The 22,081-nt window shown below is 47.5% G+C and overlaps 1 protein-coding gene across 1 annotated transcript in view; it reads right to left on the bottom strand.

Moving 5' to 3' along the window:
* Window positions 1-2,537: 2,537 nt before the first annotated feature.
* Window positions 2,538-22,081, bottom strand: part of LOC124027038 (E3 ubiquitin-protein ligase HECW2-like) — a gene marked incomplete at its 3' end in the record, with an annotated part of 42,698 nt that continues 23,154 nt past the window's right edge. The window contains 21 exon segments of the mRNA XM_046339595.1: window positions 2,538-2,690; window positions 2,940-3,053; window positions 3,752-3,872; window positions 4,298-4,407; window positions 5,649-5,732; window positions 6,035-6,131; window positions 6,288-6,396; window positions 7,337-7,492; window positions 8,118-8,303; window positions 10,449-10,573; window positions 10,787-10,890; window positions 11,558-11,708; window positions 12,718-12,819; window positions 14,619-14,943; window positions 15,295-15,729; window positions 15,946-16,271; window positions 19,578-19,751; window positions 20,659-20,731; window positions 20,895-20,943; window positions 21,181-21,275; window positions 21,764-21,933. Coding sequence (XP_046195551.1) covers window positions 2,538-2,690; window positions 2,940-3,053; window positions 3,752-3,872; window positions 4,298-4,407; window positions 5,649-5,732; window positions 6,035-6,131; window positions 6,288-6,396; window positions 7,337-7,492; window positions 8,118-8,303; window positions 10,449-10,573; window positions 10,787-10,890; window positions 11,558-11,708; window positions 12,718-12,819; window positions 14,619-14,943; window positions 15,295-15,729; window positions 15,946-16,271; window positions 19,578-19,751; window positions 20,659-20,731; window positions 20,895-20,943; window positions 21,181-21,275; window positions 21,764-21,933 — 3,259 coding nt within the window.

Below are 22,081 nucleotides of genomic sequence, written 5' to 3' on the forward strand. Positions count from 1 at the left end.
CCCAGGTCCTAGTATAGACAACATGGTATTACCCAGGTCCTAGTATAGACAACATGGTATTACCCAGGTCTTAGTATAGACAACATGGTATTACCCAGGTCCTAGTATAGACAACATGGTATGGTCCTAGTATAGACAACATGTATTACCCAGGTTATAGACAACATGGTATTACAGTATAGACAACATGGTATTACCCAGGTCTTAGTATAGACAACATGGTATTACCCAGGTCCTAGTATAGACAACATGGTATTACCCAGGTCCTAGTATAGACAACATGGTATTACCCAGGTCCTAGTATAGACAACATGGTATTACCCAGGTCCTAGTATAGACAACATGGTATTACCCAGGTCCTAGTATAGACAACATGGTATTACCCAGGTCCTAGTATAGACAACATGGTATTACCCAGGTCCTAGTATAGACAACATGGTATTACCCAGGTCCTAGTATAGACAACATGGTATTACCCAGGTCCTAGTATAGACAACATGGTATTACCCAGGTCCTAGTATAGACAACATGGTATTACCCAGGTCCTAGTATAGACAACATGGTATTACCCAGGTCCTAGTATAGACAACATGGTATTACCCAGGTCCTAGTATAGACAACAGATGGTATTACCCAGGTCCTAGTATAGACAACATGGTATTACCCAGGTCCTAGTATAGACAACAGATGGTATTACCCAGGTCCTAGTATAGACAACAGATGGTATTACCCAGGTCCTAGTATAGACAACAGATGGTCCTAGTATAGACAACAGATGGGTCCTAGTATAGACAACAGATGGTATTACCCAGGTCCTAGTATAGACAACATGGTATTACCCAGGTCCTAGTATAGACAACATGGTATTACCCAGGTCCTAGTATAGACAACAGATGGTATTACCCAGGTCCTAGTATAGACAACAGATGGTATTACCCAGGTCCTAGTATAGACAACATGGTATTACCCAGGTCCTAGTATAGACAACATGGTATTACCCAGGTCCTAGTATAGACAACATGGTATTACCCAGGTCCTAGTATAGACAACATGGTATTACCCAGGTCCTAGTATAGACAACATGGTATTACCCAGGTCCTAGTATAGACAACATGTTATTACCCAGGTCCCAGTATAGACAACATGGTATTACCCAGGTCCTAGTATAGACAACATGGTATTACCTAGTATAGACAACATGGTATTACCCAGGTCCTAGTATAGACAACATGGTATTACCCAGGTCCTAGTATAGACAACATGGTATTACCCAGGTCCTAGTATAGACAACATGGTATTAACCAGGTCCTAGTATAGACAACAGATGGTATTACCCAGGTCCTAGTATAGACAACATGGTATTACCCAGGTCCTAGTATAGACAACATGGTATTAACCAGGTCCTAGTATAGACAACATGGTATTAACCAGGTCCTAGTATAGACAACAGATGGTATTACCCAGGTCCTTACCCAGGTCCTAGTATAGACAACAGATGGTATTACCCAGGTCCTAGTATAGACAACAGATGGTATTACCCAGGTCCTAGTATAGACAACATGGTATTACCCAGGTCCTAGTATAGACAACAGATGGTATTACCCAGGTCCTAGTATAGACAACATGGTATTACCCAGGTCCTAGTATAGACAACATGGTATTACCCAGGTCCTAGTATAGACAACAGATGGTATTACCCAGGTCCTAGTATAGACAACATGGTATTACCCAGGTCCTAGTATAGACAACAGATGTTTTGGCTCGTCTCTTCAGTACATGTCCATTCATCACCAGGGCTGGGCTCCATTCAAATTGAAGTAACTAAATTCAGGAAATTATTTAGTTCAAATTTAAAAAATATATATACAAAAAGCTTCTTGAAAGTAATTGAAAATAGATTACATTTTTTCAATTACTGAATAGGAATTTCAGTTTGCTTCCAGAATTGACTTCAATTTGAATTGACCCCAACCATGCTTATCAGCCAACAGACCACAGACCACTCCGACCCCAACCCTGCTTATCAGCCAACAGACCACAGACCACTCCGACCCCAACCCTGCTTATCAGCCAACAGACCACAGACCACTCCGACCCCAACCCTGCTTATCAGCCAACAGACCACAGACCACTCCGACCCCAACCCTGCTTATCAGCCAACAGAACAGACCACAGACCACTCCGACCCCAACCCTGCTTATCAGCCAACAGACCACTCCGACCCCAACCCTGCTTATCAGCCAACAACAGACCACTCCGACCCCAACCCTGCTTATCAGACCACAGACCACTCCGACCTCAAACCTTGCTTATCAGCCAACAGACCACAGACCACTCCGACCCCAACCCTGCTTATCAGGCAACAGACCACATACCACTCCGACCCCAACCCTGCTTATCAGACCACAGACCACTCCGATCCCAACCCTGCTTATCAGGCAACAGACCACAGACCACTCCGACCCCAACCCTGCTTATCAGCCAACAGACCACAGACCACTCCGACCCCAACCCCTCCCAGTCTTCAGTTTACTCACCACTCGTGATGGTTGTCTACGAAGGCAGACATGGGGCTGATCTGAACGGTGTAGGTGTCGTTGGCAGAGTACTCAAACAGGCCGTAGTACGGGTTGAACAGCTCTCTGGACACCAGGAAGAAAAACTCTCTGGACGGGCCGCTGTAGTCCAACCTGCAACACATCCAGGGAGATACATTATCACACAGGAACACAATGGAACGGCGTAGATAGAAATAGAACATCATAGAGCAGACAAAGTGCATTTCTAACTGAAATATTCCTCAAATGTTTCATTCTATTGAACCCAGGATCACCCCCCCCCCGGCTTCTGGAAGAGTAGAGGACAGGCAGTCTGTCTGACTCACCCCCCCCCCCCCCGGCTTCTGGAAGAGTAGAGGACAGACAGTCTGTCTGACTCACCCCTCCTCTCCCAGGAAGCTGACATAGAGCTTGCTCCTCTGCAGGTCTTTCCGGGAGTAACACATGACCTGGTTGAAGGCATCCTCCAGGAGATGATTTCTACGGATGATCAACCTGGGGGTTGGGGGAGGAAGAGACACACACAGGGGGGAACTGGTAAGGGCAGGAGGGCGTGGATGGAGGGTATGTGGGTGGACCACAGAACTAATAATAATAATATAATAATAATAATAATAATAATATATGCCATTTAGCAGACGCTTTTATCCAAAGCGACTCACAGTCATGTGTGCATACATTCTACGTATGGGTGGTCCCGGGGATCGAACCCACTACCCTGGCGTTACAAGCGCCATGCTCTACCAACTGAGCTACAGGACCACAGGACCACCACTAGAATGAGATTCTATTTCTTTGGCCGGAACACCAAAGCATTTAGCTAGATCAATAACGCATTAATTCTTTCATATTACAGTATTCATCCATGAATATGAATCTATATTACAGTATTCACACATGAATATGAATCTATATTACAGTATTCACACATGAATATGAATCTATATTACAGTATTCACACATGAATATGAATCTATATTACAGTATTCACACATGAATATGAATCTATATTACAGTATTCATCCATGAATATTAAAACATGTTACAGTATTATATTGATGACAAACACCCTTCCCACTACATACTTTAACTTCCCTGGGCCCTGGCCTTGGTCTACATACTTTAACATCCCTGGGCCCTGGCCTTGGTCTACATACTTTAACATCCCCGGGCCCTGGCCTTGGTCTACATACTTTAACTTCCCTGGACCCTGGCCATAGCCCTTGGTCTCCAGTTTGCGGTAGAAGTTTCGCAGTTTGGCTTCAAAGTCTCGCTTGTAGGGGGCAGGGGCACGGGCATTAGCTCGCTGTGTTCCTGGGGGAATACAATTTGACACAGAACGAGGGATGAGTGTGTGCTCCCTACAAACAGAGAGAGAGAGAGAGATAGAGATTGACAGAGACAGAGAGAGACAGAGAGAGACAGAGACAGACAGAGACAGACAGAGACAGAGAGACAGAGACAGAGACAGATAGAGAGACAGATAGAGAGACAGAGACAGAGAGAGAGAGAACCACCCAGAGACAGAGTTAAAGATGGAGGAGGAGACAAGAAAAGAGCTCCCTCTATACCTGTGTGTGTGTGTGTGTGTGTGTGTGTGTGTGTGTGTGTGTGTGTGTGTGTGTGTGTGTGTGTGTGTGTGTGTGTGTGTGTGTGTGTGTGTGTGTGTGTGTGAAAAAGAGAGAGACATAGAGAAAGACAGAATGATAACAGAGAGAGGTGTAGAGAAGCCTTCTCACCAGGTGAGTTCTGTGGCGAGGACACGGGGGAGCTTCGTGGGGACTGGCAGTAGCTGGGGTGCAGTAAGGCGTGAGGCGGAACGTATGACATCACTTCCTCCTCAAACAGGCTGCCAGAGAGAACCAAGAGAGAGGAGACAATGTCACTGAGAGCTACAGAGACCCAAAGTAACAAACTGGGTTTGAACTAAAGCCTAGGTATTGGCTCGGGGGAGCCAACACAAGTCGTCAGGTCTCAAGCACAAAGCTTCTCATACACTGATAGTTGTGAGAGGCAGGTACAGATGTAGGATCTTCATTTGATCACCCTGTTGCAGGAGAACTTTCCTGCAGTGCAGAAAATGTCAAACGTGTCGTGTATTTGAGTCTTCTGAAGTTTGTAATTTCCACTTAGAAATGTCACATTCCCCTGGACACATCTCCATTAATTATTATCCATTATCTCCTGTTGCTGCAGGATTATTTTCCTTCTGTAGCAAACTGGCTGAAATGAAGGTCCTACATCTGAATAAGGCAGGTATGAGGCAGGTACAGGTATGAGGCAGGTACAGGTATGAGGCAGGTATGAGGCAGGTACAGGTATGAGGCAGGTATGAGGCAGGTACAGGTATGAGGCAGGTATGAGGCAGGTACAGGTATGAGGCAGGTACAGCTATGAGGCAGGTACAGGTATGAGGCAGGTACAGGTTTGAGGCAAGTACAGGTATGAGGCAGGTACAGGTATGAGGCAGGTACAGGTATGAGGCAGATACAGGTATGAGGCAGGTATGATGTAGGTACAGGTATGAGGCAGGTACAGGTATGAGGCAGGTACAGGTATGAGGCAGGTACAGCTATGAGGCAGGTACAGGTATGAGGCAGGTACAGGTTTGAGGCAAGTACAGGTATGAGGCAGGTACAGGTATGAGGCAGGTACAGGTATGAGGCAGATACAGGTATGAGACAGGTATGATGTAGGTACAGGTATGAGGCAGGTACAGGTATGAGGCAGGTACAGGTATGAGGCAGGTATGAGACAGGTATGAGGCAGGTATGAGGCAGGTATGAGGCAGGTACAGGTTTGAGGCAAGTACAGGTATGAGGCAGGTACAGGTATGAGGCAGGTACAGGTATGAGGCAGGTATGATGTAGGTACAGGTATGAGGCAGGTACAGGTATGAGGCAGGTATGATGTAGGTACAGGTATGAGGCAGGTACAGGTATGAAGCAGGTACAGGTATGAGGCAGGTATGAGGCAGGTACAGGTATGAGGCAGGTATGATGTAGGTACAGGTATGAGGCAGGTATGATGTAGGTACAGGTATGAGGCAGGTACAGGTATGAGGCAGGTACAGGTATGACAGTAGCTCACCTGAGGAGGATGACCAGGTCTGCATCACCAGACAGCCTGGCAAGACCAGAGGCCCCTTCATTTCGGATCAACTGCACCTTCTCCCTGTGGTGGAGAACAACAGAATGATCCTTAACCACTCCTTGGAGGTATAGTGAGTGAGTTGACAACAGTAGTGAATTTAGTAGTGAGGGTTTGAGGGACCGTTCTGAGTGAAGTGAGGAGGGAGGGGTGGGAAGGAGGGAGGGGGAGGAGGAGGAGGGGGAGGGTCGGAGGGAGGGGGGGTCGGAGGGAGGGGGGGTCGGAGGGAGGGGAGGGGGAGGTAGGAGGTAGGGAGGGGGAGGGGGGGGTCGGAGGGAGGGAGGGAGGGTAGGAGGGGAAAAAGGGTGGAGGAAGAGGCTGCTGACCTGAGCCAGTGGTTCCTGATAAACTCTGTCTGTCTCTCCTGCAGGATCTCAAAGATATTGGGTTGTCGTAGAAACGCCACAATCTTGTCGTTGTAAGCTGAAGAGAAAGAGTCGAGGACAGAATGAGCTATGTGTGTGTGTGTGTGTGTGTGTGTGTGTGTGTGTGTGTGTGTGTGTGTGTGTGTGTGTGTGTGTGTGTGTGTGTGTGTGTGTGTGTGTGTGTGTGTGTGTGTGTGTGTGTGTGTCCACTCACCCACTGGCACTACATCTTGGTACTGGGTGCGGCTGACCGGGGTGAAGGTGCTGGATGGGCGGGGCATTACAGGGGGTCCTCCTCCAGAATGACGAGGGTGGTCACCCACCTGGAGCACAGAGAGGTGGTTGAGTTGACTGACGAGTGCGTGTGTGTGGCTCACCATGTCTTGTGTGTGTGTGTCTACCCATGATGTGTGTGTGTGTGTGTGTGTGTGTGTGTGTGTGTGTGTGTGTGTGTGTGTGTGTGTGTGTGTGTGTGTGTGTGTGTGTGTGTGTGTGTGTGTGTGTGTGTGTGTGTGTGTGTGTGTGTGTGTGTGTCTCACAATGATTTGTGTGTGTTTGTCTCACCATGATGTGTGTGTGTGTGTCTCACCATGATGTGTGTGTGTGTGTCTCACCATGATGTGTGTGTCTCACCATGATGTGTGTGTGTGTCTCACCATGATGTGTGTGTGTCTCACCATGATGTGTGTGTGTGTCTAACCATGATGTGTGTGTGTGTCTCACCATGATGTGTGTGTGTGTCTCACCATGATGTGTGTGTGTCTCACCATGATGTGTGTGTGTCTCACCATGGTGTGTGTGTGTGTGTCTCACCATGATGTGTGTGTGTGTCTCACCATGATGTGTGTGTGTGTCTCCATGATGTGTGTGTGTGTCTCATGATGTGTGTGTGTGTGTCTCACCATGATGTGTGTGTGTGTGTCTCACCATGATGTGTGTGTGTGTGTCTCACCATGATGTGTGTGTGTGTGTCTCACCATGATGTGTGTGTGTGTGTCTCACCATGATGTGTGTGTGTGTGTCTCACCATGATGTGTGTGTGTGTGTCTCACCATGATGTGTGTGTGTGTGTCTCACCATGATGTGTGTGTGTGTCTCACCATGATGTGTGTGTGTGTCTCACCATGATGTGTGTGTGTGTCTCACCATGATGTGTGTGTGTGTCTCACCATGATGTGTGTGTGTGTCTCACCATGATGTGTGTGTCTCACCATGATGTGTGTGTCTCACCATGTGTGTCTCACCATGATGTGTGTGTCTCACCATGTGTTGTGGGCTGACTTCACCAGCGCTGTGGCTGCGTTGTCTGGTCAGGTGCTGGCGGTGGGCCAGGAGGCTGCTGGGACGTGTGCTGCTCTGAAGAGGGAGCCGAGGGTCGATGAACGTAGTGGCCCGGCAGTTGTGGTCCACAAAGAAAGGCTGTAGAGTCAGACAGAATGAGAAGAGGTTAGGGTCATTGGTAAACAGAGAGAGAGACACACAGAGAGAGAAAGAGAGAGAGACACAGAGAGAGAAAGAGAGAGAGACACACAGAGAGAGAAAGAGAGAGAGACACACAGAGAGAGAGAGAGAGAGAGAGAGACACACAGAGAGAGAGCCAGAGAGAGAGAGAGAGAGAAAAGAGTAGAGAGAGAGAGAAAAGAGTAGAGAGAGGGACCGATAGAGAGAGAGAGAGAGAGAGAGAGAGAGAGAGAGAGAGAGAGAGAGAGAGAGAGAATAGTAGAGAGACAGAGACAGAAACATAGAGAGAGAAGAGTAGAGAGGTACAGAGAGAGAGAGAAAGAGTGGAGAGAGAGACAGAGAGAGAGAGAGAGAGAAGAGTAGAGAGGTACAGAGAGAGAGAGAGAGAAAGAGTGGAGAGAGAGACAGAGAGAGACAGAGAGAGAGAGAGAGAGAGAAAGAGTGGAGAGAGAGACAGAGAGAGAGAGAGAGAGAGAGAGAGAGAAGAGTAGAGAGAGACAGAGAGAGAGACAGAGACAGAGAGAGAAACATAGAGAGAGAGAGAGACAGAGAGAGAAACGTCCGTCCGTCCGTCCGTCCGTACCTTGCCAGTGTGGTCGTGCTTTAGCTCCCAGCCACGGGGCAGCTCCAGCTGTTTGTTGGAGAACATGTTGAGGAAAACCACCAGGTCTCTGTTGTGCTGGTAGCGCTCATAGTGATGCGTGTCCCGACGCACCTTACTGATCATGTGTTTCAGGCAGGTGTTACCTGTAAACATGCGGTAGGCACTCTGGGGAGAGAACAAGAGAAGAGGGGAGTGGGAGAGGAGAGGGAGAGGAAGGTGTGAGAGCAGAGGAGAGAAGGGGAGAGGATTGTAGAGGGGAGGAGGGTGGGAGAAGAGAGAAGAAGGAGAAGGTGGGAGAGGAGAGGAGAGAAGGGGAGAGGATTGTAGAGGGGAGGAGGGTGGGAGAAGAGAGGGAGAGGAAGGTGCGAGAGCAGAGGAGAGAAGGGGAGAGGATTGTAGAGAGGAGGAGGGTGGGAGAAGAGAGGGAGAGGGAGAAGAAGGTGGGAGAGGAGAGAAGGGGAGAGGATTGTAGAGGGGAGGAGGGTGGGAGAAGATAGGGAGAGGAAGGTGCGAGAGCAGAGGAGAGAAGGGGAGAGGATTGTAGAGGGGAGGAGGGTGGGAGAGGAGATGGAGAGGAAGGTGCGAGAGCAGAGGAGAGAAGGGGGAGGATTGTAGAGGGAGGAGGGTGGGAGAAGAGAAGAGGGAGAAGAAGGTGGGAGAGGAGAGGAGAGAAGGGAGAGGATTGTAGAGGGGAGGAGGGTGGGAGAAGAGAGGGAGAGGAAGGTGCGAGAGCAGAGGAGAGAAGGGGAGAGGATTGTAGAGGGGAGGAGGGTGGGAGAAGAGAGAAGAGGGAGAAGAAGGTGGGAGAGGAGAGGAGAGAAGGGGAGAGGATTGTAGAGGGGAGGAGGGTGGGAGGGAGATGGAGAGGAAGGTGGGAGCAGAGGAGAGAAGGGGAGAGGATTGTAGAGGGAGGAGGGTGGGAGAGGAGATGGAGAGGAAGGTGCGAGAGCAGAGGAGAGAAGGGGAGAGGATTGTAGAGGGGAGGAGGGTGGGAGAAGAGAGGGAGAGGAAGGTGCGAGAGCAGAGGAGAGAAGGGGGAGGATTGTAGAGGGGAGGAGGGTGGGAGAAGAGAGAAGAGGGAGAAGAAGGTGGGAGAGGAGAGGAGAGAAGGGGAGAGGATTGTAGAGGGGAGGAGGGTGGGAGAAGAGAGGGAGAGGAAGGTGCGAGAGCAGAGGAGAGAAGGGGAGAGGATTGTAGAGGGGAGGAGGGTGGGAGAAGAGAGGGAGAGGAAGGTGCGAGAGCAGAGGAGAGAAGGGGAGAGGATTGTAGAGGGGAGGAGGGTGGGAGAGAGAGAAGAAGGAGAAGAAGGTGGGAGAGGAGAGGAGAGAAGGGGAGAGGATTGTAGAGGGGAGGAGGGTGGGAGAGGAGATGGAGAGGAAGATGCGAAAGCAGATGAGAGAAGGGGAAGGATTGTATAGAGGGGAGGAGGGTGGGAGAAGAGAGAAGAGGGAGAAGAAGGTGGGAGAGGAGAGGGGGAGAGGATTGTAGAGGGGAGGAGGGTGGGAGAGAGAAGAGGGAGAAGAAGGTGGGAGAGGAGAGAGATGGGAGGGTGGGAGAGGAGAGGAGGTGGGAGAGAGAGGAGAGAAGAGGGAGAGAGGAGGGGAGAGAAGGGAGAGAAGGGGGAGAGAAGAGGAGAGAGAGGGGGAGAGGAGGGGGAGAGAAGAGGGATAGGAGGGTGGGAGAGAAGAGGAGAGAAGAGGGGAGAGGAGGGGGGAGGAGGGTGGGAGTGGAGTGGAGAGGAGAGGGGAGGAGTGGAGAGGAAGAGGAAGAGGAGAGAAGAGGAGAGAAAGGGAGAGGACGTGGAGGAGAAGGGAGGGAGGACAGTGGGAGAGTTGAGTAGAGTAGAGAAGAGGAGAGAAAGAGGAGAGAAAGGGAGAGGACGTGGAGGAGAAGGGAGGGAGGACAGTGGGAGAGTTGAGTAGAGTAGAGAAGAGGAGAGGAAGAGGAGAGAAGAGGAGAGAAAGGGAGAGGACGTGGAGGAGAAGGGAGGGAGGACAGTGGGAGAGTTGAGTAGAGTAGAGAAGAGGAGAGAAGGGTAGTATTGTAAAGTGATGAATGACTGATGTGACAGTGTGAGGTAACTATAGCTACAGTACTGTAATAGTAGAAATATAGGTCATAGAAATGAACTGATCGAGCAGTAAGGGGGGGATCTAGGTGTGTGTGTGTGTGTGTGTGTGTGTGTGTGTGTGTGTGTGTGTGTGTGTGTGTGTGTGTGTGTGTGTGTGTGTGTGTGTGTGTGTGTGTGTGTGTGTGTGTGTGTGTGTGTGTGTGTGTGTGTGTGTGTGTGTGTGTGTGTGAGAAACATACAGGGTTGGAATGCAGCAAGGTGAAGAAGTCAGGGCTGGTCAGGAACTTAGCGCTGGGAGACTGGAGGAGCAGACTGAGACGAGACCGAGAACTATCTGGAGTCACCACACCATCACGACGATACTCTGACAACACACACACACACAGACACAGACACACACACACACACAACAAGTTAATAACCAAACAATTTCATTTGAAAAGCTTTAACAAGAGCCGGGTTCAGTTTTAGTAGAAACCATCCTAAACAAGCAGAATACTGGCTAGTGAAAGTCTAGAGGCCTATTGTCAAGCTTTAGTTGACTACAGAGACCAGAATGCACTGCAAGCCTGGCTACCTGGGATAGTGTGGTGGTCAGTGTCGTCGGTGGGCACCTCGGGCGGAGCTGTCAGCTCCTCTGCTGTTCTCTCATTGGTCATCGTCCTGCGTATACTCTGATACCTGAAGACAAAAGCAATGGCACTAAACTGTAACACAAACTCTATAGAAGAGAATGGTGAGTGTGTGTGTGTGTGTGTGTGTGTGTGTGTGTGTGTGTGTGTGTGTGTGTGTGTGTGTGTGTGTGTGTGTGTGTGTGTGTGTGTGTGTGTGTGTGTGTGTGTGTGTGTGTGTGTGTGTGTGTGTGTGTGTGTGTGTGTTCTGCATGTGTGTGTGTGTGAGTGTGTGTGTGTTCTGCCTGTGTGTGTGTGTGTGTTCTGCATGTGTGTGTGTGTGTCTGAGTGTGAGTGTGTGTTCTGCATGTGAGTGTGTGTGTTCTGCCTGTGTGTGTGTGTGTGTGTTCTGCATGTGTGTGTGTGTCTGAGTGTGAGTGTGTGTTCTGCATGTGTGTGTGTGAGTGTGTGTGTGTTCTGCCTGTGTGTGTGTGTGTGTGTGTGTGTGTGTGTTCTGCATGTGTGTGTCTGAGTGTGAGTGTGTGTTCTGCATGTGAGTGTGTGTGTTCTGCCTGTGTGTGTGAGTGTGTGTTCTGCATGTGTGTGTGTGTCTGAGTGTGAGTGTGTGTTCTGCATGTGTGTGTGTGTGAGTGTGTGTGTTCTGCCTGTGTGTGTGTGTGTGTGTTCTGCATGTGTGTGTGTCTAGATACATGATAGGTGTGTGTGCTGGTTGTAACCTGCGGTTGAGCTGTTCCATCTGCTGTATGCTGTTGGACCTCTGGAGGAGCTGCGGTGCTGGAGGCGCGGTGGGTCTCTGCCAGGTGGTGGTGCGGTTCACATGGTCCACATAGAACACACGACTGTGACTGTCTATACGGGCCTCCCAGTCTGAAACACACATAGAACACACGACTGTGACTGTCTATACGGGCCTCCCAGTCTGAAACACACATAGAACACACGACTGTGACTGTCTATACGGGCCTCCCAGTCTGAAACACACAGAACACACGACTGTGACTGTCTATACGGGCCTCCCAGTCTAAAACACATAGAACACACGACTGTGACTGTCTATACGGGCCTCCTAGTCTGAAACACACAGAACACACGACTGTGACTGTCTATACGGGCCTCCCAGTCTGAAACACATAGAACACACGACTGTGACTGTCTATACGGGCCTCCCAGTCAGCAAGGCAAATATATCATATGCACTGAGTGGACAAAACATTAGGAACACCTGCTCTTTCCATGACAGACTGACCAAGTGAATCCAGGTTGAAGTTATGATCCCTTATTGATGTCACTTGTTAAATCCACTTCAATCAGTGTAGATGAAGAGGAGGAGACGGGGTAAAGAAGGATGTTTAAGTCTTGAGACAATTGGAACATGGATTGTGTCTGTGCCATTCAGAGGGTGAATGGGCAGGACAAAAGATTGAAGTGACTATAAACAGGGTATGGTAGTAGGTGCCAGTCGCATTGGTTTGAATGTGTCCAGAACGCTGCTGGGTTTTTCACGCTCAACAGATTCCCTTGTGTATCAAAAATGGTCCCCCACCCAAAGGACATCCAGACAACTTGATACAACTGTGGGAAGCATTGGAGTCATCATGGGCCAGCATCTCTGTGGAACGCTTTCCACACCTTGTAGAGTCCAGGCCCCGACACAGTGAGGCTGTTCTGAGGGGTAAAGGGGTTGCAACTCAAACATCATGAAGGTGTTCCTAATGTTTTGTACACTCAGTGTATATGACACACACTGAAATAAGTCAACCACTAATTATAATATTATTACTAATTGTATAAATTCTACCATGTCAGATTATGAGTCGGTCAACTGACACGATAAGGATTTCAATCTTTCTCTTCCTCCCTCAGAAACACTACTCACTGGGAGGAAGTGGCTCATCTACTCTCTGGTAGCGACCCATGTCGTGACGGACAGAGGGCAGGGAGCGGACGGACTGGTGACCGTTGACTTGACCTGTGGCCCCTGAAGAAGATGAGGAGAGAGGAAGACATTTAAACACACTGTGGCCCCTGGACAAGATGAGGAGAGAGGAAGACATTTAAACACACTGTGGCCCCTGAAGAAGATGAGGAGAGAGGAAGACATTTAAACACACTGTGGCCCCTGAAGATGAGGAGAGAGGAAGACATTTAAACACACTGTAGCCCCTGGACAAGATGAGAAGAGAGGAACACATTAAAACACACTGTGGCCCCTTGACAAGATGAGAAGAGAGGAACACATTTAAACACACTGTGGCCCCTTGACAAGATGAGAAGAGAGGAACACATTAAAACACACTGTGGCCCCTTGACAAGATGAGAAGAGAGGAACACATTAAAACACACTGTGGCCCCTTGACAAGATGAGAAGAGAGGAACACATTTAAACACACTGTGGCCCCTTGACAAGATGAGAAGAGAGGAACACATTAAAACACACTGTGGCCCCTTGACAAGATGAGAAGAGAGGAACACATTTAAACACACTGTGGCCCCTGGACAAGATGAGAAGAGAGGAACACATTTAAACACACTGTGGCCCCTGGACAGAATACAGATTAAACACATGAGTGCACACACACACACTCAAACACACATTAAAACCTCACTGTGTCATGCAAACCAGAGGGAAAGACCGACATCATCTGACAACAATCAAAGTTAATAAACATCAAGTGAATTATACTGGGGTTTTTTTCACGTTTTTTAATCCTTTCGTTCTTGTTCTTTCTTTTTAGAGGATTTAAGGAGCTTTTCATTTTTCTTTCCTCGTCCTGAACCGGGTCAATCCCTCCGTGGTACTGTACTGTATGACCATGGAGCAGAAACATCACTCTGGACAAAATGTCACAGAAGATATTGTAGATGCACATCAACCTCTATGGAAGGACCATGAACAAGTGTCCACCTGAACATTCCAAAATGCCTCTGAAGACCAAACACAAACCGGCTAGGGTCAACTATGTTAGCTAGCGCCGTCGTTGACTTTAAAACAGATGTTTTGAGCTTGGGTCATGGGAGCCAAAGACAGACCTAACCGGGTAGGGTCAACTCACTGTCACAGCTTGCTGTGAAATAGACACAAATTACTTCTTTAAAATGTGTGACAGGCACACGGAAAAGGCACACACTTTTTACAACGCAGTTTGTGTGTCTGACACACATTATGTTATACCTCCCCACCACCCATCCTCCCCAACCAACCTCCCCACCCATCCTCCCCAACCAACCTCCCCACCCATCCTCCCCAACCAACCTCCCCACCCATCCTCCCCAACCAACCTCCCCACCCAGCCTCCCCACCCATCCTCCCCACCCATCCTCCCCACCCATCCTCCCCAACCAACCTCCCCACCCATCCTCCCCACCCATCCTCCCCAACCATCCTCCCCAACCAACCTCCCCACCAATCCTCCCCCAACCAACCTCCCCAACCAACCTCCCCACCCATCCTCCCCACCCATCCTCCCCAACCAACCTCCCCAACCATCCTCCCCAACCAACCTCCCCACCCATCCTCCCCACCCATCCTCCCCAACCAACCTCCCCAACCAACCTCCCCAACCAACCTCCCCAACCAACCTCCCCAACCAACCTCCCCAACCAACCTCCCTGCTATCGTTTCTGGCTTAAGTAATTGACTGTTTTTATCTGGGATTGAAATGCACTGTATACAGAATCATGTGCTGCACACACATTTGTGTACTTTTACTTTGTGCCTGTCATGAATTTCCAATAAGCAATTTGTGTGATACTGGGTTGCTATGTCCTGTCTCTCACCTCCTGCCTCGCTGCCCTCCTCAGAGACACTCTGAGAAGAGTCGATTGGACCGCTTGCCTCAGAAGACCGCGCCCCCTCCTCCTGAGACACGCCTCCAGACGCCTGCATGGACCTCCTCTGCCAGATCTCCCCACCCTCTTCTTCCTCATTGGCTGCTGCGCTGGCGGTCCTTGCTCCTGTGACATCGGAGCCAGAGGCCCCGCCCCCCTGGTCGGCAACGCTACTGGTCGTCGGGGGGGCTGCAATGGCACTTGCTCCTTCACTGGATGACTCCGCCCCTTCCTCCTCGGCCTTGGGCGCCATTTCCTCTTCCTTCCGTCTCTTCTGAAAATAGAGCAAAGTATTCTTTATTGATAAACTTTGGAATTTAGCCTTCATCACTAAGATATGAACACATTTAGATGAACCTAAAGTTGAAATGTACAGTAAAATACATGTGGTAGAGTGTTCTGTTAGGAGGTGGGCCTGGCCAGACCCCGGTACAGTAAAATACATGTGGTAGAGTGTTCTGTTAGGAGGTGGGCCTGGCCAGACCCCGGTACAGTAAAATACATGTGGTAGAGTGTTCTGTTAGGAGGTGGGCCTGGCCAGACCCCGGTACAGTAAAATACATGTGGTAGAGTGTTCTGTTAGGAGGTGGGCCTGGCCAGACCCTGGTCTGACAGCACCACACACCTGAGTCGTGGATGTCTTCAGAACAGCAGGCAGTGAGTTCCTGAGGGGCTCCTGGGCTGCTGTGGCCCCTGAGATCGTTGGTTGCTGGCTGGTCTCAGTTCTGGCTGCAACAGTGTCCTCTGACACCCCCTGCACTGCAGTATTTGTCTCAGGTATTGGAGATAGAGGAGCCCCAGCTCCAGCCCCAGGACCAACCACCGATACAGGTCTGGCCTCAGCTCCAACCCCAGGTCTGGCTACAGTTAGAGATCCAGCCACAGCCATGGATCCAGCTCCAGTCCTCGCTTCAACTGCAACTCCAACCCCAGCCATGGATCCATCTCCAGCTCCAGCCCCATCTACAGCTCCATCCTCTCCAGCTCCATCCCCTCCAGCTCCATCCCCTCCAGCTCCATCTAAAGCTCCAGCCCCATCTCCAGCTCCATCCCCATCTCCATCCCTATCTCCATCTCCAGCTCCAGCCCCATCTCCAGCTCCATCCCCTCCAGCTCCATCCCCAGATCCATCTCCATCTCCAGCTCCATCCCCTCCAGCTCCATCCCCAGATCCAGCCCCATCTCCAGCTCCAGACCCATCCCCAGATCCAGCCCCATCTCCAGCCCCTGTCCCAGCTTTTGTCCCCTGTGCTCCCTCAACCTCTCCCCTGTTTGCCTCTGTCCCCTCTTTCTCTTGTTTCCCCAGGCCCTGTTCTGAAGAGGCAGCCCCCTTCCCAACCCCAGCCTGAACACCATTGGCCAGTGGCAGCAAGGGCTTCCTGTCATGTGGTGGATGGTCCCTGGACGGCCCTGCCTCCTCGTCTTCATCAGAGTCTATATGCAGCATGGCGCTGAGTCGTGTGTTCGTCGGGAAACTGGACCTCAGCTTTGGTGACGTCGCGCCCAGGGGCCGTTCTCCTGGGCCCTTAGGAGCTTCGATGGCATCCAAGTAGTCGTTGAGGGACACCTGTCGATGGGTGTGGCCGCCCGGGATTGCCAATCCTAGTTAGATTAGATTAGATATACTTGTATTGTCTGTTGTTCACAGAAATGTACTTTGCGTACAGAAAGCATGTTACATGAAACATACTATCAGTATGACAGTTACATGAAACATACTATCAGTATTACAGTTACATGAAACATACTAACAGTATTACAGTTACATGAAACATACTAACAGTTACATGAAACATACTAACAGTATTACAGTTACATGAAACATCAGTATGACAGTTACATGAAACATACTAACAGTTACATGAAACATACTAACAGTTACATGAAACATACTAACAAACATACTAACAGTTACATGAAACATACTAACAGTATTACAGTTACATGAAACATACTAACAGTTACATGAAACATACTAACAGTTATTACAGTTACATGAAACATACTAACAGTTACATGAAACATACTAACAGTTACATGAAACATACTAACAGTTACATTACTAACAGTTACATGAAACATACTAACAGTTACATGAAACATACTAACAGTTACATGAAACATACTAACAGTTACATGAAACATACTAACAGTATACAGTTACATGAAACATTACAGTTACATGAAACATACTAACAGTTACATGAAACATACTAACAGTATTACAGTTACATGAAACATACTAACAGTTACATGAAACATACTAACAGTTACATGAAACATACTAACAGTATTACAGTTACATGAAACATACTAACAGTTACATGAAACATACTAACAGTTACATGAAACATACTAACAGTTACATGAAACATACTAACAGTATGAAACATACTACAGTTACATGAAACATACTAACAGTTACATGAAACATACTAACAGTATGACAGTTACATGAAACATACTAACAGTTACAGTTACATGAAACATACTAACAGTTACATGAAACATACTAACAGTTACATGAAACATACTAACAGTTACATGAAACATACTAACAGTATTACAGTTACATGAAACATACTAACAGTTACATGAAACATACTAACAGTTACATGAAACATACTAACAGTATTACAGTTACATGAAACATACTAACAGTTACATGAAACATACTAACAGTTACATGAAACATACTAACAGTTACATGAAACATACTAACAGTATTACAGTTACATGAAACATACTAACAGTTACATGAAACATACTAACAGTATGACAGTTACATGAAACATACTAACAGTTACATGAAACATACTAACAGTATGACAGTTACATGAAACATACTAACAGTATGACAGTTACATGAAACATACTAACAGTATGACAGTTACATGAAACATACTAACAGTTACATGAAACATACTAACAGTTACATGAAACATACTAACAGTATGACAGTTACATGAAACATACTAACAGTTACATGAAACATACTAACAGTATGACAGTTACAGGAAACATACTAACAGTTACATGAAACATACTAACAGTATGACAGTTACATGAAACATACTAACAGTTACATGAAACATACTAACAGTATGACAGTTACACATACTAACAGTTACATGAAACATACTAACAGTATGACAGTTACATGAAACATACTAACAGTTACATGAAACATACTAACAGTTACATGAAACATACTAACAGTTACATGAAACATACTAACAGTTACATGAAACATACTAACAGTATGACAGTTACATGAAACATAACATACTAACATTTACATGAAACATACTAACAGTTACATGAAACATACTAACAGTATGACAGTTACATGAAACATACTAACAGTATGACAGTTACATGAAACATACTAACAGTTACATGAAACATACTAACAGTTACATGAAACATACTAACAGTATGACAGTTACATGAAACATACTAACAGTTACATGAAACATACTAACAGTTACATGAAACATACTAACAGTTACATGAAACATACTAACAGTTACATGAAACATACTAACAGTTACATGAAACATACTAACAGTTACATGAAACATACTAACAGTATGACAGTTACATGAAACATACTAACAGTTACATGAAACATACTAACAGTTACATGAAACATACTAACAGTATGACAGTTACATGAAACATACTAACAGTATGACAGTTACATGAAACATACTAACAGTTACATGAAACATACTAACAGTATGACAGTTACATGAAACATACTAACAGTTACATGAAACATACTAACAGTTACATGAAACATACTAACAGTATGACAGTTACATGAAACATACTAACATTTACATGAAACATACTAACAGTTACATGAAACATACTGTTGGCTGGGCTCCCTGCCTGTGCCATTAAACCCCTTCAACTCATCCAGAACGCCGCAGCCCGTCTGGTGTTCAACCTTCCCAAGTTCTCTCACGTCACCCCGCTCCTCCGTTCTCTCCACTGGCTTCCAGTTGAACATGAAACTCGCATCCGCATACAAGACCATGGTGCTTGCCTAACGGAGCTGTGAGGGGAACGTTACACCATCAGTACCTCCAGGCTCTGATCAGGCCCTACACCCAAACAAGGGCACTGCGTTCATCCACCTCTGGCCTGCTCTAATAGCCTCCCTACCACTGAGGAAGTACAGCTCCCGCAGTCAGCCCAGTCAAAACTGTTCGCTGCCCTGGCCCCCCAATGGTGGAACAAACTCCCTCACGACGCCAGGACAGCGGAGTCAATCACCACCTTCCGGAGACACCTGAAACCCCACTCTTTAAGGAATACCTAGGATAGGTTAAGTAATCCCTCTCACCCCACCCCTAAGTTTTAGATGCACTATTGTTAAGTGACTGTCCCACTGGATGTCATAAGGTGAATGCACCAATTTGTAAGTCGCTCTGGATAAGAGCGTCTGCTAAATGACTTAAATGTAAATGTAAATGTACATACTAACAGTATGACAGTTACATGAAACATACTAACAGTATGACAGTTACATGAAACATACTAACAGTTACATGAAACATACTAACAGTTACATGAAACATACTAACAGTATGACAGTTTCATGAAACATACTAACAGTTACATGAAACATACTAACAGTATGACAGTTACATGAAACATACTAACAGTTACATGAAACATACTAACAGTTACATGAAACATACTAACAGTTTGACAGTTACATGAAACATACTAACAGTTACATGAAACATACTAACAGTTACATGAAACATACTAACAGTATAACAGTTACATGAAACATACTAACAGTATAACAGTTACATGAAACATACTAACAGTATAACAGGTCCATCAGACATACAGGCAATCATAAAGACAACACAGCTTTAGGACTTTTACCCAGGACGTCAAGCTCGCCTACCGCCCCTCGGGCATCACTCCAGACATCGTCTCCATCCCTGTGGACCTCTCCATTGAGCAGGGAGGAGTAGGAACCTGTGGGAGAGGGGCCCCGGGCCCTGGAGGAAGGGTGGGGGTCTTCATCGTCAGAGGGGCTCCCAGGGTCCCCGTTCACTGACAAACCCAAGATTGAACCCATGGCATCAGGAGAGCCCTCTGTCAGGGAGGGAGGCAGGAAGGGAAGGGAAGGGAAGGGAAGGGGGAAGGGAAGGGAAGGGAAGGGAAGGGAAGGGAAGGGAAGGGGGAAGGGAAGGGAAGGGAAGGGAAAGAGAAGACAGGGTTACCTTTAAAAAACTCACACACAGCATTTAGTTGATGGGTGTGTGACATTCAAAAGTCATGAATATAATATGTAATTTAGCAGAAGCTTTAATCCAAATATATATAATCAGTCTAACGTAAGCTGATCAACACAAAGCCTCTCTCTCTCAGATGTTATTACTTTAGTATGTCCTTCTGCCATGCCCTCTCCCATGTCCCATGTCCTCACCGTCATGTCCAGAGGTCATGTCCTCACCGTCATGTCCAGAGGTCATGTCCAGAGGTCATGTCCAGAGGTCATGTCCTTACTGTCTTGTCCAGAGGTCATGTCCTTACTGTCATGTCCAGAGGTCATGTCCAGAGGTCATGTCCAGAGGTCATGTCCTTACTGTCATGTCCAGAGGTCATGTCCAGAGGTCATGTCCAGAGGTCATGTCCTTACTGTCATGTCCAGAGGTCATGTCCAGAGGTCATGTCCAGAGGTCATGTCCTTACTGTCATGTCCAGAGGTCATGTCCTTACTGTCATGTCCAGAGGTCATGTCCAGAGGTCATGTCCTTACCGTCATGTCCAGAGGTCATGTCCTTACTGTCATGTCCAGAGGTCATGTCCAGAGGTCATGTCCTTACTGTCATGTCCAGAGGTCATGTCCAGAGGTCATGTCCTTACTGTCATGTCCAGTCATGTCCAGAGGTCATGTCCAGAGGTCATGTCCTTACCGTCATGTCCAGAGGTCATGTCCTTACTGTCATGTCCTTACCGTCATGTCCAGAGGTCATGTCCTTACTGTCATGTCCAGAGGTCATGTCCTTACCATGTCCAGAGGTCATGTCCTTACCGTCATGTCCAGAGGTCATGTCCTTACTGTCATGTCCTTACCGTCATGTCCAGAGGTCATGTCCAGAGGTCATGTCCTTACTGTCATGTCCAGAGGTCATGTCCATGTCCAGAGGTCATGTCCAGAGGTCTCTGAACTGCAGCTGGCAGCTGGCTCACATGGTCCGTGGGCAGACGACGACACAGGTTATAGCTTAGCGGCTGGTCCCTGTGGATATGAACACACATTACAAACCATTCAGACTCAGCTATAGGTCAACATGACCAATACATGGTTATTTAAACGTTACAATGATTACTATTGATTAAATAATGTCTAGTTACTGAGGACAGTGCGGAAACCGGTAAGAAATGTATCTCTGAGTGTGTGTGTGGTGTGGTTTCCAGTTGACTCACTCTGCATTAGGTCTCTCTAGCAGCCTCTGCACTGGGATGGTCAGTTGACCCAGGAAGCGCTTGATGATTGGTCGGCTTTTTAGAAAACTTATCCTTCACCTCGATCTCCAAGACATCTGTCATCAGAGCCACAAACGTGTACTTCTGACAGAGAGAGAGAGAGAATTAGAAATCATTACTTTACAGTGTGTGTGTGTGTGTGTGTGTGTGTGTGTGTGTGTGTGTGTGTGTGTGTGTGTGTGTGTGTGTGTGTGTGTGTGTGTGTGTGTGTGTGTGTGTGTGTGTGTGTGTGTGTGTGTGTGTGTGTGTGTTCTAGCGTTTGTGCCTGGATGTGTGTGTGTGTGTGTGTTTGCACTCTCTAGCATTTGTGCTTGGATGTGTGTGTGTGTGTGTGTGTTTGCGCTCTAGCGTTTGTGCCTGGATGTGTGTGTGTGTGTGTGTGTTTGCGCTCTAGCGTCTGTGCCTGGATGTGTGTGTGTGTGTGTGTGTGTGTGTGTGTGTGTGTGTGTGTGTGTGTGTGTGTGTGTGTGTGTGTGTGTGTGTGTGTGTGTGTGTGTGTGTGTGTGTGTGTGTGTGTGTGTGTGTGTGTGTTTGCGCTCTAGCGTTTGTGTGTGTGTGTGTGTGTATATCACCTCCCCGGGCCAGACAGGGTTGGTGGTGTTAGATATGATGGCGGAGCGGCGCTCCTGTCCGTGGTGTGTGAAGGTGGGGAAGCCACTCCTCTTCCCAGGGTGGATGGACATCTTCAGGTAGGGGTCAGGGTTAAAGAACATCCCCTTCTTCAGACCCAACGCACGGATATCTATGGAGAAAGACACATACCATGTATCCTGGAAATATACTGGAAATATACTGGAAATATATAAAGCTCATGAGTATCTACACAGATACACATATTAGAGCTGTGGAGTTATACCATACACAGAATAATGAAATAATACATTTATTTT

Source organism: Oncorhynchus gorbuscha, unplaced genomic scaffold (genome assembly GCF_021184085.1).
Source record: "Oncorhynchus gorbuscha isolate QuinsamMale2020 ecotype Even-year unplaced genomic scaffold, OgorEven_v1.0 Un_scaffold_2910, whole genome shotgun sequence".
Classification (NCBI taxonomy): Eukaryota; Metazoa; Chordata; class Actinopteri; order Salmoniformes; family Salmonidae; genus Oncorhynchus; species Oncorhynchus gorbuscha.